The sequence below is a fragment of the Limanda limanda genome, chromosome 19 (assembly GCF_963576545.1).
Source record: "Limanda limanda chromosome 19, fLimLim1.1, whole genome shotgun sequence".
NCBI lineage: Eukaryota > Metazoa > Chordata > Actinopteri > Pleuronectiformes > Pleuronectidae > Limanda > Limanda limanda.
In genome coordinates, this window is record NC_083654.1 from 5,421,477 (window position 1) to 5,446,662 (window position 25,186).

Consider the following 25,186-nt stretch of genomic DNA (forward strand, 5'->3'; position numbering starts at 1 on the left):
GAGCAACTGAGCAAAGGCTTCTACACTTAATACTACTGCCTTCTTGGCACAGTTTAAGGGGAGGGAGGTTTATTGAACAAAGCAAACATTGACGCATTCTTCAGCTACAGTCTCTGTGGCAGGTAGTCAAAACCTTGACTAACAGGATGGAGAGATGGTACAAATGAATTTCCACAGGTGTCCAGTGCAAAGATTAAAAATAAAAACACTCTCCAGTAAACTTTACAGCTGAGTACGTCGGCCAGTTTTTATACAAAGGTTAAGTATATTTTACTAAGTGAGTACTGTATGAGACTAAATTTCTTTGAAAACTTACATTCAAGAGTAACAAACTAAAGTTTGTGAAACAATAGTCAATCACAACCGTTTTAAATCTCAATATAGGTATTTTTTGTTAAAACAGCTCCAGTGGTAAATATTCATCTATACCGGGTGGAGCGTCTAATGCTTTTATTTTGAAAAGTAGCCAATCCACAATCGTTGATTAAATTGTAATACTGGAAACACCTAAAATTTACGTATAAATGTGCTTGTTGTAATTATTAATATTATTATTATAATTATTATAAGTAGTAGCAGTAGGAGTCGTAGTAGTTGAAAAGTGACGTGTATTGGTTAACACCTGGATCAAAGCCTGGAGAAACATGACAGATGTGTTTTTACTACATTTGACGCACCGATCATTCATTTTGCACTATTGACATATTTACTGAAACATTACATTAGCAACATATACATTAAGCTATAATGTGATTTCAGAGGAAGCCAACTATTCCAATCTCACCTTACTTACTATAAAGTTACTAATCACAGGATCTATAGTTAATTCATACTGTGGTAATTCACATAGACTAGAGAGCAATCATTAAATAACTCAACCATGTGAATGGGATAATTGAATGGATTATGTTAGCTGGAACCTTCAGAACATGATTATGTAGAAGGTCTTAGCGCCACCAGGTGGAAAATTGGCGTCTTTATAGGAGGAGAGGGCAGATCTTCTTTCTCAATAACAAGCTTTTACTGGGATTTATTACAGGTAGGGAGAAAAAACTTTATTCTCAGTGGTTTGACATTATTTCCAGCGAATACAAAAAACAAATAGTTTCAGTTTCGGTCAAAGATACATTGACAATGGTTACAATTACATGAGTCTCCTTTTATTTTAATGATCAATAACTTTTATTTCACAAAAAATAATTCTGAAAGAATAAAATATTTTGGCAATATAGATACATTCAAATAGAAATTATATGAAACATTTAAATAACCTTAAGGGATATTTTCACTGATGTTCACCTCACGTCTGTCTTAAAACTATGCACACGGGCCCAAATGTTCCTGAAAAGAATATACTGTAATTATTCCTCTCATCCAGGATTTCCAAGTAGAGATCATTTCCTAATGGAAAGACAATGTGGGACAAGAAAAACAAATAGGTTCAACAGAGGTTTCTGTTTTTGAGTTGGACAAACCAAGTAGAAATCCTCAGTCATTTGAATCTCATAGGGCGGGACCTCTACACACCCAATGTGGACAGGAGGAACAACTATGTGCAAGAAGACATGTGATCATTGTAGTAAGTCAGACGTGAAAAAAAGCCAACCTTTCCTTTAATTGAGAAAAAATTATGATATTTATTCAAACTGAGGCATTTAAGACATTTCGATTTTCTACTGGCTCTCCAAGATGCTGGAGAGGACTAGCAGCCATCAGAGCTCAGCCCAGGGTGGATCTTTCTTGATGGAGTGCGGGCCATGCCTCGCTGTTTGAGAGTCACCATCCGGAATGCAATCAGATATAAAATCTCACAGATGTTAAGCACCACACACGCAACAGACGCCCCCACCATGAAGTAGGTGAAAACGGTCTTCTCTGTGGGCCGGGAGATGTAGCAGTCAACCAGATTGGGACAGGGACTGACATCACACTGGACCTTCCTGGGCAGCTTGAAGCTGTCGTAGATGTAGTGGAGCACGTACAGGAACAAGACCTCAAAGGTGGATTTGATAAATAGGCTAATCAGATAGGTCCACCAGAGGCCGCCGTGCTTTTGGCCCGTGTTGTCGTACAGCCGGGTGTGATCTCCATGCTTGGCCTGGTACTTACGCTCCCTCTCTTCTCGGTAGGCCACGTGCAGCACCACCATGAATGAGGGGCAGGTGACAAAGATAAGCTGGAGGGCCCACAGGCGGATGTGGGAGATGGGGAAGAAGTAGTCATAGCAGATGTTGGTGCAACCCGGCTGGCGGGTGTTGCAGTCAAAGTGTCCCTGGTCGTCGGACCAGACACGCTCAGCGGCCACCACGTAGACCAACACCCGGAAGACGAAGACCACTGACAACCAGATGCGCCCGAAGGCAGTGGAGTACTTGTTGACTCCACTAAGAAGACCCTGGAGAAACCTCCAATCCATGTTCTTTTGACTTGTGACTGTTTAGATCTCTGTCTTAAAAAACTATAATTTGCAGAGCTGTGGGAAAATAAAATGACAAAGACAAACTTAGTAAAACGATACAAAAAAACATATTAAAATTATTTTTCATTCTGCTCAATATTCTATAATCTTTTCTAGATATTTCACAGTATATTTTTCAATCTGTGTGATCGAACATTTTGTTGATACTACAAAACCTCAATAACCATCGTCTCACAGCTGAAAATGGTTTTAAAATCTGGTATTTTAAAGAGAGATACTTAAGAGAAAATAGTTGCTTGTTCATAGAAATAGAAATACTTGGTTTCAGCCTCTTCACACGTCTTTGGGAAAGTTTAGGCTAAAGTGCGTATGAAGGTTTTTTTTCAATGCCTCGTACACTGTTTCCAATAAATGACAGTAATCAACATCAAAATTCTTCACCTGGATCTAACGTTCTTTGACTGAGCTAAAATATTAATTCACAAGACATCACAGAAATCTCTTTGCCTACCTTAAGAAGTGTGGTTTTCCCCTCAGTCCATGATGTCCCGTCTTGGAAGCAGTCTTACTGTAGGAACACGTTCCACAGGGAACTTCTCTCCTACAGTGGTTCTCCAATATTGACTGGGTTGAAGAATCAAATCTTGACCATAATCTGGAGGTGTGGCCAGTTTCGGCTTCCACCCTGATTATCTTGTTAAAACTCCAGCCTCTTATGATTAATATTTTTTGAATGTTTCCTGGCAACAATTTATCATTAAACTGACATTTAGGTGAGCTGAGGGCTTAAGGAAGCATTGACGTTAAACTAATTTCTAATCTGTGTCCTACATGGTGGTCAGTGCTATAACTAGACAAAGAATTCAGAGACTGAACGGCAGTTTGTGGAAATAATAAAGGTGATATGATGATAATAATAAGGAGAAGAAACCAATAGCAGTTTTATTAATAATGTAACAAAGTGCTTAACAAGAAGAAGGATAACCAAAATATTACACCCAGAAAGGCAGATATGGCACAATGCATAACAAGTGAACCATAGTACGCCTCGGATGTTTGTCCGCTCTGCTCACCACGTTTCTTCACAGGTGACTCCGTATCAGTTCCATTAGGCGATTGCGATGTGGAGATATGCCTCTTTGTAGCCTTTGACTAATCAGAATTAAACAGGGCCACCACCTAACATTTGTTTGAGCAAGCACGTCCATTAAGAAGCACCAGAGATATGGGGAGCCTTTGTCGCAGAATCAGATAATCACTTATTCATTTTATCAGGTGAAAATGTACAAGAGGCACTGCCTTATTAGTACACGTTGCTTTATGATACTGCCCTTTACAAATCTGCTCTCGGTCTGTTGTTCTGAGGAACGCAGGATGGTTAATTGGTCTGAAACTCAGTGTAGGAGTGGTAGTTTTATCAACTTTAGTCAATAATGCTACTCCCATCACTAAACACACGTTCATCATTCTGTACCCAGGTCAGTTTGATACGTCACGTTGTGCTTACTCTGATTATTGATCACGTTTTAATACAGACTCTCGATCTGTAGTCATAATTTTACTCCATAGTAATGCACCCATATTTTTATCGTCCCTTGCATATAGTGAAGAAATATAAATATTATAATTATGATACACAGGTCTGTTCATACAACTTTTCAAAAAAGGAATAGAGAAGAATGGGGCAAAGGCAAAGTTCACATGATGCTCATTTATTTTAGAAAATATTACAGGCATCCAGATTTCATGACATTGTGTTTGTTCTTACATATATATGAATATACCTCACTTCAAGGTTATGTTAATGTTCACACTGCAAGTCCAGCAACTTTATTTTGTGGCCATGGCAGAAACAGATAATATATAATTATAAGATCATATAAATAGACAAAATAAATCACGTCTAATATTTATCAGTCTTTTCAGATCACAAGCTTATAACAAGTATGATATATATATTCAGTTCAACCATATTACAGGATGAAAACATTATGTATCTCTAAAAAAAATTACCAAAAAATTGACCTTTGTAAACAACAATTCTTTAAAACTGCCTTTAATTTTAGCCAACATTTTAGCCAAAAGTACAAAATCTAATTTTCTTTGGTTTTTATTTTGTTCTCTAAGCCTAACTCCGACGCTGGTGTCGCTCAGGACACTGCGATGCTGTACGGTGGAGATGAACTCTCTTTGCCAACTTCTCCATTGCCCTTCTCCACCATCTTCGGCTTCTCCAGGGTTGGTTCTTTATACGCCGAGTTCTCCCGTCCCGTCAGAGGAGTTCTGACCATCATGAAGGAGTTTGGTCTGGGTGATTGCTGGCCTCCTCCGCAACACTCCCAGAACCTCTTCCCGCACAGGTAGATGATCTCGATGAAAGTGAGGAAGATGCACACAAAGCTGGTCACCACCATGAAGACAGTGAATATCTTCTTCTCAGTGGGCCTGGAAAAGACATGGTCAAAGGTGAGAGATGGTATTGCATTAAGATTCAGTCCAGCCATTTAAATTCAAGGATCTTTAGGATTTAGAATTTCAGAGGTGTTCTTACCTGGCGATGTAGCAGTCCACCATATTCGGACATGGATCTTCATTGCATTTGACCAGTGGAGGGAAGAAAGCAGCCTCGTAGATGTAGTAGAGCAAGAAGACAAACACTGAATCCACTATGATCTTGAATAGCAGGCTGCAGAAGTAGGTCCACCAGAGACCCCCGCGTTTCTTGCCCGTGTTTTGGTACAGAGGGGTGCAGTCTTCCCCGTTCTTCAGCCTGTGTTTGCGCTCGCGATCATCCCTGTAGGACACATGGAGAGTCACGAGAAGGGACGGGCAGGTGACGAAGATCAGCTGGAGAGCCCAGAGGCGAGTGTGGCCGATGGGGAAGTAGTGGTCATAGCAGACGTTGTGGCAACCGGGCTGGCGAGTGTTGCAGTCAAAGTCCTTCTGCTCGTCACCCCAAACCTTCTCGCAGGCCACAAGGAAAACCATAAGCCTGAAGATGAAAACGATAGCGAGCCAGATGCGACCGAAAGCTGTTGAGTACTTGTTGACCCCGCTGAGGAGGCCCTCGAGAGAGGACCAGTTCATGGTGTTGTCTCTCTCAGATACTGGGCTGGACCCCCACGAAGTAGAAAAAAAAGCACTGAAACACTCGGCTGAGTGCTTGAACACTAAATTCTTGGACTACCTGAACTGAGCAAAGACTTCTATATGTGGCACTTAATACTGCTGCCTTCTTGGCACAGTTGAAGGGGAGGGAGGTATATTGAACAAAGCAAACATAGACGCATTCTTCAGCTACAGTCACTGCTGCAGGTAGTCAACACCTTGACTAACAGGATGGAGAGATTGTTAGACATGAATTTCCAAAGGAGTCCAGTGCAAAGATTAAGAATAAAAAACTCCCTACAGTAAACTTTATAGGCGTCTACTTCAGCCAGTATTGCAGGTAGGCAAAGGTAGCAGTCTATAGTTGCACAGTAGTTTGGCACCATTAGCAGTGAATGGGTGAACTGGACATTGTAGTCAACAACATGGTCAAACATAAAAGCTCCAGCTTGCACGGCTGCACCTCCAGCTTGATGCCACTTGTGTCCATGCAATCTCCAGGCTATACAATCCACACTCGCTGTGCAGAACAGAATCTGAGTTGTAATGCCTCCATCTGCAGCCTGTAACAGCTGGTTAAGATGAAATTCTTTGTGGACTGTCCAGTACTCAGACGGGAGTCCCAGACGATGAATATATAAAATGTGCTCCGGCCAGACTCCAGTAATCCTTTGGGTTTGGGCTAGACTGTATAATATGATTAGGATATTGTCTGTGTGAAGCTGGCAATCAAATCTAAGGGTATTATATTACAATGGGTATTCACTCTATCCACGCTGGACAGCTGAATGGACCTGGCACAACGCAGGCTTCCATTTGAAAAGGTTCTCTGAGCGAACGGCCCAAGGTCTCCGCCAGGACCCAGAGAGCCAAATCTTGAAATGTTACCAGATTTTGTGGACTGACCAAATATCTGACATGACGAAAGCACAGAGCTGCAAACACAGGTGAGCTCTGCAGGTTGAACCCATCTGTTCATTAGTGGATGAATGTCAATGCCAGTGGAGACCTCAGCGGCTCAGAGGGCCACACTAAATTCATTCCATTAAAATGTAAGGACGAGTAATCCTGGTTAACAATAATATTAATTAGCTTGACATCATAGTAACTTCTTCAATAGATACTTGCAAATGAGACTTTGGACTTTGAAAAACTGAAAGTGGCAGAGACGTGTTCATGTCAATAACTCGGCCGTGGAGGTGATGCTTTCAATGCTGTGTCTCGGTTGGCAGGATAACACAAAAACTAACAAACCAATTTTCTTGAAAACTTTGTGGAAAGATGTGGTGTGGCTGCTCTGAGTTGCCTTCTCGTTATAATCATTATTATGTCATTGTATTAATGATTGGTTTTATTCTATTATTTTAACCTTTTCAATAAATGTTTGTATCTGTATACATACCATACACCACAGGTCTCCAAATACCTTTTTCCTCAGAGCTACCATGAAAAATGACTTGTTATAGGCTACATTCTTCAACCCAAACCAACTGAATGAGTTCATTTTTGTGTTACCAGGTATTACATCAGTTTCAATGATTGTGTTAGGATTAGGAGTTATAACCCAATCAAACCTGAACACACATATATTGTCAGACTCATTGTGAGTTATACTTCTATCCAATACAAATAGAAAAAAACAACAACCTCATTTGTATTCCATAACTTGCCTGGAATTCCTCAAGTTTGAGTTTTTAGTTTTGTATAAGTAATATAATGATATTTTTCAGTACATCTGCTTGTATGCCGCAACCAGGAATGTATTATAGCTAATTAGGCATTCTTGATTTTCCAAAAGTTAAACAACTACAAATGTTGAACCCACTGTGTAACTTACTCGTAATTGTTTTATCTATAGCTGTTCTTATAGGTGAAGACTTTTGAGGTTTTACATTAAAACAGCACTGACACAAACAAGAGAGTAGTGTTATCTACTTTGACTGACAGCTGTTTAACCAATAGTGGTGTGGTGTGGAATAGGGGGTGGGACGTGTGTGTGTGTGATTTGACAGGGGCAGATTCCTTGAGCATGAGTTGTGTAATGTTTGTACTGTGTGTCCTCAGACTGTACCGTACATGATATGCTCTGCTGTGTGTTGGGTGGTGGTTGTTATATGCAGCCTATAGTGGAGCTGCATCAAGTCAGACACATTCAGTGGAATTATTTCCTTTTGCAAAATAAAAGAATACAACTCTCAACACAGTTCCACTCAAACTGCATAAACTAAACATCTAAGCACTGTTAGTTTTTTGATTTGAAAATAATTGTGTTATAACGGATTTATTCATGTGTATTTCTGTAAACTGGGGGGTTAAGGTGTAGACAGGAGAGTACAGTAGAACCGGAAACCATGAAGATCATCGCCGCTGTCTTGACTGGTGTCGGGTGAAGGGTCATAAATTGAGACAGACTCCCCACATCTGCATGTCTATTCCCCCCGCTGCATAGCTGGAAGACAACATGACCCTGCGCCGTCCACCCTCTGCCCGTCGCTGAACCACCAGCTCCGGCCCGTTGTTGTCGGTGGGGTCCGGTGGAGCGACACTTTTCCTCCACCCTTCCCACCACCGTTCCCCTCTCCGCCCGCCCGGCCGGCCGCCGCGCTCCCTCCCCGGCGACGCGAGGTAAGAAGCCGAGGGGGGCTCCGCGCTGGGACAACCCGCCGCTAGCTGCCGGCTAACTTTGCTAGCCTGCGAGCTAACTCGTTAGCAGGCTAGGCGAGTCCCAGCCCCTCCGGCTGAAAGCAGCAGATGTTTGCTGACAGTCCCGTTGACCCTTTAAGCTTTGGGACACATCAGCTGATCTGAGGTCGTGTCTCGTTGCGTGTGTGTGACCTCTGTGGCTGAAGTTTCACAGGAGTTCATAACCGAGAGCAGACACACTTAAGTGTCAAGAACCCAACGCTCACTGCTTCTTTCTTAGATGGCTCAAAATAAAATGTAATAAATTCATGCAACTGACAGAATTAATTTAGTCCTATGTATTATATAGTTTAGTGCACCCTACTTTGAATATAACGGCTTTATAGTTTATTTAAACCAGGACTCCACAATAAATGTCAAGTATTATACTTTTTTCTAAACTAGGGGCTTCAATTTACACAGAGGGGATAATTATATGTCCAACATCCATGCACGATTCCTGAAGCAGTGAGAGACACATCAATGTCCTTTCCTGTTTACCGTGTGGTCTATAGTTTTGATTCAAATCCACACATCATTGAATATAATCCAATGAGTACAAATTGTCCCTTGTTAACGCACATAGTGTACTTTTTTAAAAAAGGCTTGAAAATGTTAAGTATTTAAATTTGTTTGCAATGATTTATAGTATTGTTTGTATGTGACTAGTTTATTAAAAGTATCATGGAGAGGACGGGCACTTGGCCAATCCGATGCCCCCCCTTGCCCTGCCCATGGACCGCCCCTGTCACTAACTACCATTAAAGTACAATTATTCCGAATTAATTGGGGAGACGTGTTACAACATTGCAAAAACATGTACAAATAAATAGCACTTTCTCATATTTATTGTAAACATTGTTAGTTGCAGCCGTTTGCAGACAAGAACCTCCTGAGAATATCCGAGCGATAGGGTCGGATTTTTACAGAAGTATCATATTAATTCCGCTGTTAAGATTAGCTTTTGTTTGCAGCACATGGTAACCTGCATCGGCTCTTATCATCAAAATCTCTCTTAACAAGTTTGTCAGTGTCTTCTCCATGGACTCTGTTCTTTTTTTCATCTTCATCTCTGTCTCCTGTCAGAAACGTCACCGACACATCCACTCGCTTGAAACTTCCTCAGAATATCCGGTTGTTTTCTTACATGAGCTCATTCAGATATTCCTCAAAGTTTTGACAAGTGGGAAACATTTGCATTCTCACATTCAGCTTCTCAGGAGAATGTCAGGAGATGATCCATCACCACTGACGAGTAGCAGACTTCAGTAACTTTACAAATCATTGAACTACACCTGGGTTCATCACTTTATTGGTTCCTCTGGAAACATTTCCCTTTGTCGTTTTTGCAATTTGCAGCACGTTTCTGTATTTGCAATTGCTGTGACTTTTTGGAGTGCATGTGTCTGCAAATTGATGGAGATGTTTTCTTTGTGTTCTCTCCACTGTGCATGTGCTTTCTTATTTGCAGTGTGTTGAGCTCTCTCAGCCTATGACTACTGACAGCACAGGGGGCACTTCAGGGGCCAATCAGATTTTGTCTGGGGCCAGCGCTCCCCCATAGGCCCCACCCCTGAATCCGCCCCTGTACACTTTCATCCTGTCTGCTCTTATAGGAACACAATCAAACACACAGAAAGTTAGCGATTAATTAGGAAAAACTCTGCAACGCTCACACCCAGCCTAGTATAAGGGATGGCAGACAATGCTTTTATTGTGAATACCACACTGCAGTACTTCCGCTCTGCGTGTGACTGGTGGTGAAGCTGACTTTCTCCAAACAGCAGCGATGGATGTGGAGGCTGGTCCCCGGGGAACCGAGGAGTTGATACCGTTAGCTTAGCCCTTGTAGCCTGCTAGCGAGTGATCCGCCGCTGTGTGTGTGGGGGGGTTTGTGACACTATGCTAATGTAGCGGCAGTTTGACCGCAGCACACCGCAGTGAGCCTGTCGTCTCCCTCCGCAGAGAACCGGCCGAGCTCGAACTCCGCCGAGAGGAGCCATGCGACAGTGGTGCGTCCCCGCCGCGACCCCCCGCGCCGAGCCACTCCCGGGACGCCTGTCTGTGTCCCCCCCTCCGCCAGGTAAGACCCCCAGTGACGGGACACACTCTGATTTACTGCTCTTTTAAATCTCTATTATGTTGGATCAGTTGCACAGGAAGAAAAAAACTAAACTCTTCAGCTCTATCACGTAAACACAACAATGTGCATCCTGTACACAAATCTGGCAACTTTACTCCTGTCCTGCAAAGTCACATGACGGCCGAGGACTTGAAGCATCCCAGAAACCGTTGTCCCTTCCGGGTGAAATCGGGACACATCCCATTTAACAAGATTAACTTTCTTTTTTATGGGCTCAGCTTGTTGGAGCTCACTGCAGCTGCTGTGTGTTTTAAGTGGAAGCGTGGCTGAGAATACACCTCTTTGCTGGGTTGGTACAAATGTATTGATGTATTATGTTTCCCCCTTTTTATCAACCTGGCCTGGTCATATCAAATAGAAAGATTTAAAATAAATAAAATGCAATGTTTATGGTGTATTTGAGGGTCTTCTTCCCTGCAGCCCTGCACAGGAACACAGAGTAAAAGGACAGATGGATGCAACTGAGGGGACCTGATGTTAGACTATGTATGCCAGGGTGATCTTACTTTAATTCCACTCTGGACAAATGGAACAAGGTTAGCCCCAAGTGCCTGTGCCAAGTGTTTTGAAAGGCTGCCAACATTTTGAATAACCCAAGGGTTCTTCAGAGGAGAATGCAGTCTCTTTCTTTTCCCTAAGTTGAGTTTTGTAAGTCAGTGAGTCTCGTGGCAGCTCAAAGTTATTTGGTCGTTACAAAAGAATGCAATATTTTCTTTTTTTTTTACAGTTGTGTTAAAGATAAATGAACCACAACAAAGGTAGTGTATTGTTTGAATTTAGCTTTGCTTGTCTTTTTTTATTTGTGTCCTTGTGGCTATTAATAATTCCTTCATCATTTATCAGTTGGTGTGCTGGTTTTTGAAGAAGTCTGCATCATATTCTCTAAATTTAAGGTGTATCAAAGATGCGGAGAAGGGATAAATATAGCAGTGTAGGTCTGGGTAACGCTTTGTGAGGACTTGCTGTTTATCTGGTGAGAAATCCACCCAGCCCTGCTATATTAATAGAGCTGCTGTTGGTTCATATTCACTTACAAAACTGGTCTTGTATTTCCTTCAAAAAGCCACTCTCAGGTTCACTTTGGCAAAATTTACACCCCTCCTAATGTGCGCAGATGCCAGAATGGAGTGCTGCGAGTCGGAGCCACGCTACACCATCGAACAGATCGACCTCCTGCAGCGCCTGCGTCTCTCCGGCATGACCAAACCTCAGATCATCCACGCTTTGGAGTCCCTGGAGAGGCTCGACCCCGACCACCGCCCCTCGCACTGCGACTCCCACCCGGCCCCGTCCAACAACACCCCCGCCACAGCCGCTCCGGCCCCGTCCTCGTCGTCATCCTCCTCTTCCTCCTCCTCGCTCTCCCTGGCCTCTGCCACCACGCAGACCTCTGGCCTGGACGGCGCCGCGCTGTCCCCCAGCCACAGCTACGAGGCCTCGCCTCCGCCCCTCTACACTCCCAGTGTGGCGGTACAGCGGTCGTTCAGTTACGACATGATGGGCGAGGAGGAGTGGGACCTGGAGGAGAAGGTGGAGGAGTACATGAGGTGAGAGGAGAAGGAGCAGCACAGTGGTGCTAAATGTTGTCAGAGAGCCAGAGATGAATGAGTGCTGGGTGGGGACGAGTTTAAAGACCAAAAGAATAGTAGAGACAAGAGGAGACTATTATAATGTCAGATAATGACAGCAACTGTCCCCAGAGGTGGAGACTTGTTCTGCAGAATTTTAGTGGAGTTAATTCAGGTCAGGTGTTCGGGGATGGCTGAAAAAAGAGAATCAGTGAATAAGGTTAGTCGGAGCACCGGCTCATGTTTTAACCACAGTGTAATGGTTCTGCTGCTTTTACAGGAAAGACAGCAACCTGGTGAAAGAAGAGATCAAAACGTTCCTCAACAATCGCAGGATCTCTCAGGCAATCGTAGGCCAAGTCACAGGTACTCTGCTTTCTCTGTTGTTTTTACAGCTTGTTAAACTGATCCAGCACATGATGCATATCATAGAAGTGTAATGTTAGAAATCAGACTTCAGTTTGATTTTGATTCATTCAAGATATGGATTGGATTCTTCAAAAGGAAAGAGGGCACTATTTTCATTTTCTTATGCCGTTGCACTGTCCTGAAACATCCACTGGTGTTTTTCATCCATTGAATAGCGAAAAATAACTACTTGTATGTGATTCAAGACCCTCAAAGTGGAAGAATTTAGCTTAATTTTAAAAAAATTTAATTAGTTTAGAAACATAAGGTCTGCATGTTTGTGGAAACAAAAGTCTATCACATTCTTATTTGACTTTACATTTAAGAATTCTAAAGATACAACTAACAATTTTTCCTTTATTGATAAATCTGCTCATTATTTTTTTACAATGAATTGATTTATCACTCAGCCTCTAAAATGTCAGATAACAACCCCTCACAATTGTCTAAACTTACACGTTAAAATGTCTTGTTTGTTAATCCATCTAACCATGATAACGCGAGAAAGAACAACAGAAAGTTCGGAAAAACTGTATATGTATATATATATATATATATGTGTGTGTTTATGTGTAAATATGTATGCAAGATAGGTTAACAACTTCCAAAATTATGTGAATTCTTGGGTAGGACCTGCTTTTCTGCATTAATTTGACATATTATGTGATCTTATCCATAGTAGTTAAGACAAACACACTAAAGATCATATTCCACAAACCTATATTTTTGTATCTTTAATGAAATGCCACATAAATCATGAAAGTTCTGAAGGAAAAAGTAAGTAAGTTCTAGGATTCAGTGATTGGTCAAGTCTCCCTTTGGCATCCCTAACCTCAGACAGGCTCTCCACGAAGCAGTGGATCAGACCTGCACAATGCTCAGGAGGAATTTAGAATATTCTTCCGACAGAGCTGCTTGAGTTCCGACGTTCTTCTGGTCTTTTCTTGTGTTAAGACCAGTCTTTGGTCGCTCCACAGTATTTCGTCAGGTTATTGTACCACTCTAAGAGATTGATTCTCATTTTTTAAAGTTGTTCTGAAGCAGATTTAATTTGATGTATCGGGTTGTAGTTCTGCTTCATCACTGGATATTTCTATTGTTCCTCAGCTAGTGGACAGGCCCACCCAGGTTGAACACATAACCTCCTTGGTGGAGGTTGGTTATCAGTAATGACATAATAACATAGATGGGCTTGTGCCTCTGCAGCCATGGCTCCACTTATAGACAATAAATGCTGCACTTTGCATCAACAAAAGGTTTTCTTCTCTGTGTCCTCCCTGAAAAAGGTTTTGCATTAAATCACATGTCCTTAATTCAAGTATAGACATTGGATTTCATTATCTTAACAAGAGTGTTTCGTGGTTGGCTCGCAGCCGATCTGTACAGATGCCGTTGTTGCAGCATGAAATAAATCAATGTCTTAAATGTGTCAAGATAACATGTCCCGCCTCATGCACACAGGCATCAGCCAGAGCTACATCTCCCAGTGGCTGCTGCAGCAAGGCCTGGAGATGAGCGACTCCAAACGCAGAGCTTTCTACCGCTGGTACCTGCTGGAGAGGAATAATCCAGGTGAGATGAGGGTGAGGGTTGTAGAGGTCTAGTGTAGAACATTGGGGCTTTCAAACCTATCTTGCTTAGTTCTGACCTAGGGAGCTTCAGTGCAAATCCAAATAACAGGTGTGAAAGGTGCCTGGTCGTTGGACCAGAAGAGTTGGCATCGGTCTGGATCAGAATGAACCACCGTTTGGTCCATTTGCAGTGTGAAAAAACAGTTTTGGATAGTTCTGGCTTTCGGACCAATTGCAGAAAGTTGAGACAGAATTAAACAGTAGAAGAGGAAAAAGCTTTACTGGTCTTGAGTTTCCAAGGCTCCCAGTATTTCTTGCATTCTTTGCCTCCAATGACTAGGACTTGGATGCTAAACCCAAGTACTGCGCCTGACGTTGGTGATGCTGGTAGAAATGAATAAGTAAAATTATATTACAGTGGCAGTGAAATTTTATGAAATGAACCATCTGATTACTTTTCTCCATTCAGTCGGAATGACTACTTTTTTAAAGCTGCAATTTATTCAAAAAAGTTAGTGAATACAATAGCCATGAACTTCAGAGGCATATCTGTCTACAAACCAATCAATGTCAAGGATAGGTAGACCCAGCCCATGCAGGTGTTGAAGACAGGATGTATGTCATACGTCTCAAATGATTTGCCTAAATTGCAATGGGAAACCAAAACTAACCAGATCAAATGGGAAAAATGCAAACAAACACACTTGTTTCAGATTTTCAGATGTGAAAACGCTCTGATTGTTTTTGAGCCAATGAGTGAAATATAGACTGTTGCAGGGATGATGGTTGTCACTTACAGGAAGACTAATTATGAGAGTGCTGATCTGGGCCTCAAGGTTGAATGTCAGGTGGACGATGGCGTATTATTCTGTAGATACGATAAGATAGGGAGAAAGGCTTGTATTAAAAAGAGAGGATATTTGTTGTGTTTGGAAAACGTGAACCACTTGCTTGCTAACCTTCCATCTGCCCCTCGCTCTTTACCCACCATCCTCTTGCATGGTACGCCCACGCCCCTCTAATACCTCAAGCTAACGGCATCCTGGTCCCCGGGGGCTGTGAGGTCAGGGAAGGACATTAGACTGATCTATAATTTCAGAGGAAAGACAAATGATAAAGGTAGTCCTGTCACAGGAGATGCGAATCAATAATTTTGAAGGCCCCTGGTTTGGGAATGAAACTTTAGTGCATGAGAGTGGTTTGTCTGTACAGGCTAGAGTAACAGCTTGGGTTGGTGATGACCTCTCCATGTCCTAGGATACAGGGACACTAACAAAAAATATAGTGTGGTTTAAAAAGACGCTTTTACTGGTTTGTGTGCCTCCACAGTAAATCATGTACAAAATGATACATTACAATTTAATGCCACCAGTTTTGCAAACGTGAACAAAGCCACGGATGGACCATCTGCTGTCCCTGCTCTCTTCCTTCATCTTAGTCTTTTACTTTCCCCCCTCCACCCTCCCAAGCTTGGCTCCTCTGTAGTTCTCAGCCCTGATGCTGGAGGTACTCTGGTGCTGGTTTTCATTCCTAACAAACAGGCTTTTAACAAAGATACTAACATTTACTACGTTTCTCTGCCATGTTTCAAAGACAAAGCGGTCGCAGTGCTTTGCTTCTGACGTAGGCTGCTATTGATCTGCCCGTCATGAAACGTGAAAGTTTCCGAACGCAGTGTTACCAGACCAAATCTTGATTGGGAAATACCAGTTTGCAAAAGATTTTTAAATTCCTGACTGACGGGTCAGTAAACCCACTTAGCTCTCCAATGACGTGAGCCAAACCTGTCTATAATCTGATCCATGGCTGTGGCCTGCCTGACCATTGGTTTTGTCCCGACTGAAGGGCTGAGGTGGAGTGAAAGCCAGCACAGCGTGAGCCCCATGCCCAGGGCCAGGGGAGGGGACAGAGACGGGACGGTAGCAGGGGCAAGTGGCAGCCTCCCCAACATCCTCCCCAACCCCAACACCAACCTCAACCCCAACCCTGTGTGGAGCAGACAGAGAGAGCTGCTGATGCACTTGCTGCCATGGTACACTGCTGCCGCTGCAGCCGCCCAGGCCCAGCCAGGTAACCAGTCCCTCCCTGCCCTGCCCTGGCCGCAGCAGCTTGCAGCAGGGGACACCTGCACTGTAGCTGGCCTGCATGCCATTAAAACCTAATCCACAATGACACTGTTGTATCCTATGCTGATGAACTGCTATTCGTTTTTTTTAGCAGTGATTGTTCTCAAAATGCTACATTGGCAATATTCTATTGAAATCCTCTTGAAAGAGAGTCAGTGCATTTATTGCTCACATATAGGGATGCAAAGGGGCGGAAAGTTAAGCTCTGGAATTTGGGGAATTTTGAAAAAAAAAAAAAAAATGAGCAAATTAAACGCTGAGCAATAAAAACATCATTCAAAACTCTATTTTAGAGATGTATGGAATGCAGCACACGCTGCACGTTGAATTTCAACCCTCCACTGTGCATTCTTCCATCACATGTAAAAATAATTCCCAGCATCCTTCACACTACAGCAGGGCTATTGAGGCCTGCTGTAGTGTGCAGGACTAGTCTGGTAAATGTTGATGATATTACTGGGGAAAATATATTAGCATGTTGATTGAAGATTGTTCATCTGTTCATCTAGCATACTTCCATTAATTTATCCATCAATTATAAACTATTTTGACAGACGATTCCAATTGTTTGGCTAACTATTTATATCTCTGGCATTGCATTAGTGTTTTTACAAACTTTTCTCATCTTATTCTACAGAACAATGCCACGTGCACTATCTCATGTGTGGAGACATTTCACCCCATCCAATGTAGAAGGAAAAGCTGTGTACATTTGCAAATACTGTGCAAAGACCTATGTTAAAAATGACACAACGATGCACAAGCATATAGTCAAGTGCCCAAAGTTTCCTCAGGGCTCAAATCAGCCTATGACAAAACACAATGTTTATATTTATGTCTGTATATGACAAGGTAAATACAATTAGTATAAATTACCTACAACATTTCCAGTTTTTTCCCGTTAATTCCCGTATATTTCCATTAATTCCCGTTAATTCCCATGGAAAGTTTCCAAGTTTGAATATTCCCGGAATTTTGCAACCCTACTCACAAATACTAAACAGACTTTAAGATAAGATCAACTTTATTGATCACATGACAGTGAAAAACACTATAATGGGTTGAGTAAGAAAATGTGTATCAATAAAGTGATCTCACTAAATCTCAGATCAATAAATGTGTCTCTTTAAAAAAAAACGTATTTGTCGAGCTCTGTTAACAATGTAGCGTAAAATATAAATCTATACAAAGCAGGTGCAAGTCATTCCTTTGTTATTGTTAATGGTGAAAAGGTTAGAGTAATGGTAGCAGAAACTTTAATGGTAGTAGAATTTATGTACATACATCCCCCCGTAGATATTTCTGTATGTTGTGTTGCAGGTAATGATGCTACAGTGACTCTTTATATAGATTTTTGTTTTGATTGGACAGATGTTTCAGAGCAACAGATTTATGCATTATTAGAAGTGTAGTAATGCTAGAATCTAAGACTTTAAGTCCTAATGATGCAACCAGATTAAGTAAATCTCTATTTTGAAAGTCACGCAAGCACAAACAGGCAGTGTGTTGAGATGATACAAGTGCGTTTTCATGCTGCATTCACTGGAGATGGGAAATACTTCTGCCACCAACTGGTTGCTGTCGGTTTCGGTCTTTAGCACGCCTCAGGAAAGACTTGCAAGTTCAACTGAAGCAAAGTAGTATCGACGGTGACTTCCGCTGACTTCTGTGTAACAAAGTGGCGAGTTGACAAACTGGTTACATCGAAGCAGTTAGTGCTGACTTTGCACTGCAACTCCAAGATCTGCTGTTCAGCTGGTGAAGCGGCAGATTGAGTGTAAACGTGATCACTTTCATCTTTGTCTTTCCACCAATTCTCACAAATTGCTGCATGTGCTGCATTCTTTAGGTGCCACCTTATCAATGCGCTCTCTGGTGAAGGAGGAACCCGACTGGAGGACAGGGATCATGTCTGGCGACAGGACAGGGATAGTGGGCGGACCGCTTAGGCTACGCAGAGGAAGCAGGTTCACCTGGAGGAAGGAGTGTCAATCAATTATGGAGAGGTGAGTGAGTCTCTTTAGACTTAGGAGATAAAAAAAGAGACTTCTGACAGAAAACTGTTTGACTCACATTTAAAGGGGGGAATTCATGTCAAGAACTCAAGGTTTGCATCTGATTTAACCGTCCTTCATTCTAACAACACTAAAGTGCCCATATTACATTAAGTAAAAGTTCTGAAACATTAAAAAGTCCACTCCACAGCAAAACTTGTCCTTCTCTTTCACAGCAAACAATGCTCCTGAAGAGCCTGACATATCTTGTTTACTGGCTTGTTTTCAGTTACTGGTCTATGTCACTTGGTTAGAAGTGGTACAGCAGAACCAAGGCCATTGTTACCGTAGATACAGCAGTGTTAGCAGCTGATCAGGAAGCCTCTTTGTAAGGGCTTGAGATGGTTGATCAGTCACAGAGGAGTCGAACCTGTGCCCTAGGAGGCAAATTGGGATATTGGCTATATGAATACATTTTTGATTAATTGAGCAGCTGACCGATCAGAACAAACTGCACCTTTTCAGGGGCTTGCTGAGAGCAAAGCTCAAATGATATACCTGTAGAGATCTAGAGGTTTCTGAAATGTTCCCCATGGTTCAAAGCCTGTTGTTCACTATATTCAGAAGAAATAATAGCAGCCTTGGTTCTACTTGAAAATGGCAAAGTATAATGAAATATTTATTTTTCTCCGGTTTTTGCTACAGTACGCTTGTAACCCTAGTGCCATGTAAAATGGGAATTTTTTGGGGGTTTAAAAGACAAACAAATATTTCACTGCGATTGAGTTTGTGTTATTCACTTAACTATTAAAAGCACATCAAGTTCTTGTGACTGTCATTTCCATATGATAGGAATGCAGTGTTGCCCGAAGTTAGAGTCTATTATAAATAATCCTGCCAGGGTGAATGTCCTTTAGTGTCTTACTTTTGTGACGTTCTGCTGTTTGTGCGGCTCAGAAGCATTTGATTTATGATGCAGGGCTTTCTTTATGCGCTTTATTATGTCCCTGCTTCTCTTCATGAGGATGCAGGGAAAGAGGAGAGGAGTAGGTATTCCTCTACCCACCTACTGCGTGCCATTGATTTCTCTATTACATGGTTGCTGTAAGTATAGGGTGCAGACTGGACACTCGCCTAATAAGACCACACAGGCCCTCATACTACACTCACGAGCAGTGCCCGCCGGATTATGCAATTCTACCGCAGTGCTGATCCTTATGAGCTAGTTTCGACCCAAGGACGATACAGCAGAGGTGAAGATGGTGTGTGTGTGTGTGTGTGTGTGTGTGTGTGTGTGTGTGTGTGTGTGTGTGTGTGTGTGTGTGTGTGTGTGTGTGTGTGTGTGTGTGTGTGTGTGTGTGTGTGTGTGTGTGTGTGTGTGTGTGTGTGTGTGTGTGTGTGTGTGTGTGTGTGTGTACAGGGTAGGGCAGCTCTGAGGGTGAGAGAATAAGGAGGCTGGAAGAAATTGATCCCTGTTTGTATTATGTGAGACAATGATTATTTTTTAAACGTGGATGAAAATAAAGAAGGGAGACATGAATAAGGATTAAAAAGGGTTTCACCTGGTAATGTAAAATCCAGTTTTTCACAAGGAGAGTCTCCTCATTTATAGACATAAGTAGAGATTTAAGTATTTAAAGCTCAAGTTACCAAAATGAATCCACTTAATGCTTGCATTAATCTATTCCTGTACAGCGAGGCCCTCTCCTGATGCTCCTCCCCTGTATAATATATATATATTGTCCTTATCTCCCCTCTGGTTCAATACAAAAACTGAGAGTTGATGAAGTGTAAAATGAGACTGGTGTTATCTTCTTATCAACGCATGGCCTGTGATGCAAAATTATTTAACCGTTTCCAATATTGTGGATCTCTTGTCTCCCACAGTTTCTTCATGGAGAACCAGTATCCAGATGAAGCCAAGCGAGAAGAGATCGCCAGTGCCTGTAACTCTGTCATTCAGAAACCAGGTACAACTGAAACCAATGATTATAAATGGGCAAACACCAGTAGTATCATGTGTCCTCTAGTCCTCATAACTTGTTGTAGGTCTCAACTAGCTATAACTTTGTCACTGGTTAGTAATGGCCTTCTCTCCAATATTATCTTCATGATGCACAAACAGTGAAGCAGCTGAATTTAAACCCCAACCCTCAGATCCAGTGATCCTGACACTTTCATCATTGTGTTTCCACAAACGCTGAGTAGAGTCAAATTGCTCCATGTGCTGCGTTTGTCCAGTGACACCTTAAAATACGCTGTATAAGGAGAAACCCGATTCAAGGACAATTTTTTTTTTAATTTGCTGACATGAAAATGACACGATTTTCTTTGTCTGTTTTGTTTAACCAATCAGGTTGTAAACTGTCTGAGTTTGAGCGTGTGACGGCGTTGAAGGTTTACAACTGGTTTGCCAACCGCCGGAAGGAGATGAAGAGAAGAGCGAATATTGGTGAGGATTTGATAACTGATGGTGCTTTACATACAACAGGTGGATTCTTATGAGGAAGCATTCGGTCTCCGCCTGTGGACACTGGATCATTTCCATGCACATTTACACTTAATGTGTTCTTACAATCCCCACTTTCTTGTCTCCCACAACTAGAGGCTGCCATCTTGGAAAGCCATGGAATTGAGGTGCCAAGTCCAAGCTGCCACTCAAATGGTGAGGAGGGGGAGATGCAAGAGTTTGCTGATCAGGTGAGTCACTGATTCTCAGAGCAAGTACGACGACATGGAGCAAATTAACTACTACTGAAGAAGAAAAGCCATGAGGCCATGATCATGGTACTGCAAATTCAAGCTGTTTGTGGCACGAAGGATTACACTTTTAGAGAGTTGTATTTCTCAGAAAAAACACTTTCAATAATTTAAACAGTTAATATGAAAAATCTTTACTCTACTAGTTGGACTAATGTTATATTTCAAAGACCTTTTATCAGATGGACTTGTCAGAAAAGGAAAAGCACCAACACTATATTGCTATTATTATTACCATTACTATACTATTATGGTAAATGGTCTGTATTTATATAGACCTTTACTAGTCTTGATGACCACTCTAAATACTTTAAAGTACAGTTTTTGCCATTCACCCATTCACACATACATCATAGACCCACACACACACTGCTATCACAGGTAATTGGGGGTTCAGTGTCTTGCCCAAGGACACATCAGCATACGGAATGGGGGGGACTGGTATTGAAGCGCTGACCAACAATTCACCATTTCTTTTTTATATTTTTCACTCGAAACTGAAATATGAATTTACCTTGTGTACAACAAGTCAAATTGTGATATTTTTCATAATAATTAGATATATTTTCTAGCTCTGTAATGTGGACACGATACAGACCAGACCATCCGTCTGTGTTTGTGTGTCTGTCATGAGAACTGACATGAAACGCAGAATTCTTCAGTGTTTCTGTTGAGGCGGTGCTCGCCACTGATGTTACTGGGATCACTGCACACATGTTTCACCCAGCTCAGTGGTAGGTGGTCATAAAAGCCACACTTTACTACACTGAGAACAAATTGAGGAATTGCCAAGAGGTCTCAAGGGGTCACAGCAGAAACTCTGTCCAGCTGTTAGCTGCTCACAGCAGGTAGGAGGACATAAACAGCATCGCTTCACTAACCTCACGAGTGGACCCAGCCAAAAACTGCTAGTGGGGACATGAAGACTGTTAACAGCCTTTCGAGACTTTAAACAACCAAAACTGTTTTATTGGTAAGAATGAGCTAGTTTCCAACAGGACGTATCCAAATAAGGAAAGATGCATATAATATATATATTTTACTCATATTTCTACGGTCTGTCCTTCCACAGGAAGACCCATCCTCCCAGAGGATTGTCGACCAAATAGACTCCTCCTCGCTGGCTACTACAGAGGTGGCTGCCCTGCCAAGCCCCACCCCTCAGGTCCTGGAACAGAAAGAGGAGGATTCAAAAAGGGAGACTGTGGATGAAGAGTGACCAAAGCCAGGGAAGTCTGGATCGTCATGTTTGAAGTTTAATCCGAAGAAATAGTTAAACAATAAGTGTCCCCTCCTCCACCTTTGTGTGGGGCCTTTGGGGGCTATGACACCCAACAATCACAGGCAGACGGGTGCCGAAGCTCACTGAGGTGCCTCTGATGGTAAGGAGGCCACTGTATTTATCAACAGTAATCCTGCTTATATTAACGGCAATATACAGTATACATACATATATATATAAATATATAGTGCATTCCAAGATGGTATTAAAAAGCCTAAATTCCTTAGAGGGAGAACTATGTAAAGGATACCTCGCCCATTTGAAGCTAAGCTTTTTCTGTTGTCTCTGCTACGCGCCTTCTTTTAGCTTTTCTTTTGTAAAGAGCGATTGTTTGATGGACTGTGGCGACACGAACGTGCTGAGCCTGCAGGTCAGGTTGTGATCGGTGGAGAAATTAGTGAAAGGATCTGGCTTGTGGTGACCCGAACACCATCTGCTTGCTTGAACGTCTTCGAACCCCATCTGGTTCGTTAAGACTCTAACCTCAATCAGTCGACTGATCAAATCAGTCGATCAATCGACGAGTGCTGTTGCTATCAAACCCGTAAAGCCCTGAGGGACAACTGGAATCTCAGGTAATCCCCAAAAAATGGTGGGAAAAGTAAGAGGAGAATTGCACCAGGTTTCTTATTTGTGTCTTAACATTTGTTGCTTTGTTTTCTTCATCTTAAATCTGTATTTAACCAAAACAGGATGTGTTATTTATACCTTTTTATATTAGCCAAACAAGCCTAGGACAATATATCATATTATATCATAGTATCTCTTTTGTCATCCGTCTTCTTTGTTATACTTTATACTGAATGCTGCTCTTTGGTCATTTTTGTAGTCCCTCATTTCAAATTCTGTCTCAAACCTCAGCCAGTGACGTGAAGCTAGACGAGTCGCATACGTCTACTGATGTTTTTCTGTCTTATTTTGTAACGTTTGAAAGAACGCTAAATCAAATGTGATAAAAACTCATCATGCTACGAGCACCTTTCTCTATTGGAATAAGCTACAGCCTAAGCTCATGTTAAGTTTGTATGACTGCAAAGCTGCACTTCAAAGTGGATCTCACTATAACTGAAAGAGGAGCGACTCAGACTCCACCTGCATTTGGGCCTAAGACATGTACATAACCCAGAAAACACACACGTCTACAGGTGCTTTCCTCCACATTGCAGTAGCAGTATATAGAAACTGTTATTTGTCAAACTTGAAATATGAATAGCTGACTTTAACTCTGCATTGTGTAATCCCTTATTATATTATATCCACTGGCCCAAGGCCTCGGGAGCTCCTCCCTAAAGGTTCATAAAATGGACACAGGCGCTTGTTCTCAAACAGCCCCCAAGAGGGCGCTAACATGTTACCTCCTATTGCCAAAGCTATGCCAAGGTAGAGATGAGCTACAGTAACCTGTGCTTACAGGAACAGGACCAGACGGTCACTACAGTATAGACATACAGAGCCTAATAGATGTTTATTTGCTCAGTACAACACTAGCCAACTCTAGTTTACCTCAGAATAACTGTGTGTCATGAATGTGTTACAGGCTGAGTGTCTTCCGACACGTAGCAGCCGTCATTGTGACTGTTTATGACGCGGACAGTGTCATGTAGCATTTCTGATCGCGGGGGTTTGCCTCGTATCATATACTCACCTCAGACCGGTCACTCGTCCGGCTTTGGACAGGAACCCCCAGAGCCGCACGCTGTTTCTGATGAGAACGCTCCTCTCTATCTGCTTTTATCTGACAATGAGAAAAACAATAACGACAATAAAATTGTAAACAACCCAGGTGATTGTGTCTTGATTTATTCCCAGTCAACGTTCAGCTGGTGCCAAGATGATGAGCCTTGGTTGAAAACTCTTGGAACAAGTAGAGTCTTATTTGAAGCAACGCCAGGTAGAGGTGATTCATTCGATCAATAAATTCTCAGTTCTGTATCCATCACTTTGTAATTCAGTGCCGGACTGAAGGACTTGTTACAATGATTTTTTCGGTGAAAGCTCTGCTGGTTTCTAAAGCAGTGCTGATGTCAGGAGAAGTGTCAGAGCTGTGTGATCATATCTGGGGCTGAGGATGATGTGGGCTGATAAATGTGAAGCAGCTGAACATCAGGGTGAACACAAGTGTGACCTAAGTTCTCTAAGTCTAAGTTTGGTTCAGTCTCAGCAGCTAAAACTTAAAATCCTGCATAGATTTGACTCAAAGGGAATATGCTCAAATTTCCATCTACCTGACTTGAAGCACAAAGAAGCATGATCTCCTTTCCTTATGTAATTGAATACATTTAAGACTATATCTGAAGAAATTACCTTCCATCAAAGACGTGTAAAGCCTCTGCAACTAAGCCTACGTGGTAGTTGCTCAATTTTCAACAGTAGATGGCAACAATGTCCCTTATTAATAAATCAAAGAAATGTGTTAGCCAAGGCATAAAGTTCTACATTTTACTGAAAGTGATGCACTCTACAGAAACGTCCATCTATAGCTCCTCATTCAAAATAAAGGTCTTTGCACCTCATGGTTACATTAACTGCAGTTTCATTCTTATATGTAACAAACATTTTTATGCTACTTTAAATTCAGCATCATCAATCTTGGTCTTTTTGTTCACATTTAAAGCTCCGAAGGCTCAACGTCTTTTATGTTTACATATTTAGCTGAAGCTAAAAGGTCCATAGTGGAAAATAAGTTTATGTTAAATAAACAAATATACGATTAAAACAAGGTTACATCCACGAAATGAAAAGAGCTGTCATGTTTTTCACAACACGACATTGCGACACAAAAAGGCATCGCTAAATACGTGAAACATTTCTCGTTCTAACAATATAGAAATGTATCATGTTATGTAAAAGGTATAACATTATATAATTAATTCTCTTAATTACAAGATGAAATTTCACGTCATAGTTGTAATGACGTGAACATATAACAATAGACTTAAAAATCTAACTTTTAAGCCTTTACATGCCCTAACACATTTCAATTAAAATAAAGTATTTTTTTTATCATTTTCAAAGTCTTTTTGAGAAAATAAAGTTATAAACAATATCTGAATAGTTCACAACATCTTTAATTTCGGTTAAGAAATTTCCTTCCTCTACAATAGTGAAGCTTTACATGACTGACG

The 25,186-nt window shown here is 41.8% G+C and overlaps 3 protein-coding genes across 3 annotated transcripts; 1 reads left to right on the forward strand and 2 right to left on the reverse strand.

Moving 5' to 3' along the window:
- Positions 1 to 1,702: 1,702 nt before the first annotated feature.
- On the reverse strand, positions 1,703 to 2,416 carry LOC133026421 (gap junction beta-3 protein-like). Its single transcript, XM_061093317.1, has one exon. The coding sequence runs from the start codon at positions 2,414 to 2,416 to the stop codon at positions 1,703 to 1,705; it is 714 nt and encodes a 237-aa protein (XP_060949300.1).
- Positions 2,417 to 4,569: 2,153 nt separating this feature from the next.
- LOC133026215 (gap junction beta-4 protein-like) lies at positions 4,570 to 5,509 on the reverse strand. The gene is made up of 2 exons (XM_061093082.1): positions 4,971 to 5,509; positions 4,570 to 4,864 (listed from the first exon to the last, which is right to left on the reverse strand). Exons 1-2 carry the CDS (start codon positions 5,504 to 5,506, stop codon positions 4,570 to 4,572), a joined length of 831 nt encoding a protein of 276 aa, XP_060949065.1. The 5' UTR covers positions 5,507 to 5,509.
- A 2,437-nt stretch (positions 5,510 to 7,946) lies between these two features.
- On the forward strand, positions 7,947 to 23,841 carry zgc:91944 (uncharacterized protein LOC436941 homolog). The gene is made up of 11 exons (XM_061092639.1): positions 7,947 to 8,152; positions 10,175 to 10,292; positions 11,467 to 11,899; positions 12,201 to 12,286; positions 13,790 to 13,900; positions 15,745 to 15,969; positions 17,875 to 18,031; positions 19,907 to 19,989; positions 20,376 to 20,471; positions 20,625 to 20,719; positions 21,852 to 23,841. The coding sequence occupies exons 2-11, from the start codon at positions 10,211 to 10,213 to the stop codon at positions 21,996 to 21,998; spliced, it is 1,515 nt and encodes a 504-aa protein (XP_060948622.1). The 5' UTR covers positions 7,947 to 8,152; positions 10,175 to 10,210; the 3' UTR covers positions 21,999 to 23,841.
- Positions 23,842 to 25,186: the final 1,345 nt, after the last annotated feature.

Coding starts and splice junctions, on each gene's coding strand:
- LOC133026215 (XM_061093082.1), bottom strand. CDS start 5,506: ATGAACTGGTCCTCTCTCGAGGGCCTCCTCAGCGGGGTCAACAAGTAC. Junction 4,865..4,970: donor GTGGACTGCTACATCGCCAG/GTAAGAACACCT, acceptor TGTCTTTTCCAG/GCCCACTGAGAAGAAGATAT.
- zgc:91944 (XM_061092639.1), top strand. CDS start 10,211: ATGCGACAGTGGTGCGTCCCCGCCGCGACCCCCCGCGCCGAGCCACTC. Junction 15,970..17,874: donor AGCCGCCCAGGCCCAGCCAG/GTAACCAGTCCC, acceptor TGCATTCTTTAG/GTGCCACCTTATCAATGCGC. Junction 19,990..20,375: donor CTCTGTCATTCAGAAACCAG/GTACAACTGAAA, acceptor TTAACCAATCAG/GTTGTAAACTGTCTGAGTTT.
- LOC133026421 (XM_061093317.1), bottom strand. CDS start 2,416: ATGGATTGGAGGTTTCTCCAGGGTCTTCTTAGTGGAGTCAACAAGTAC.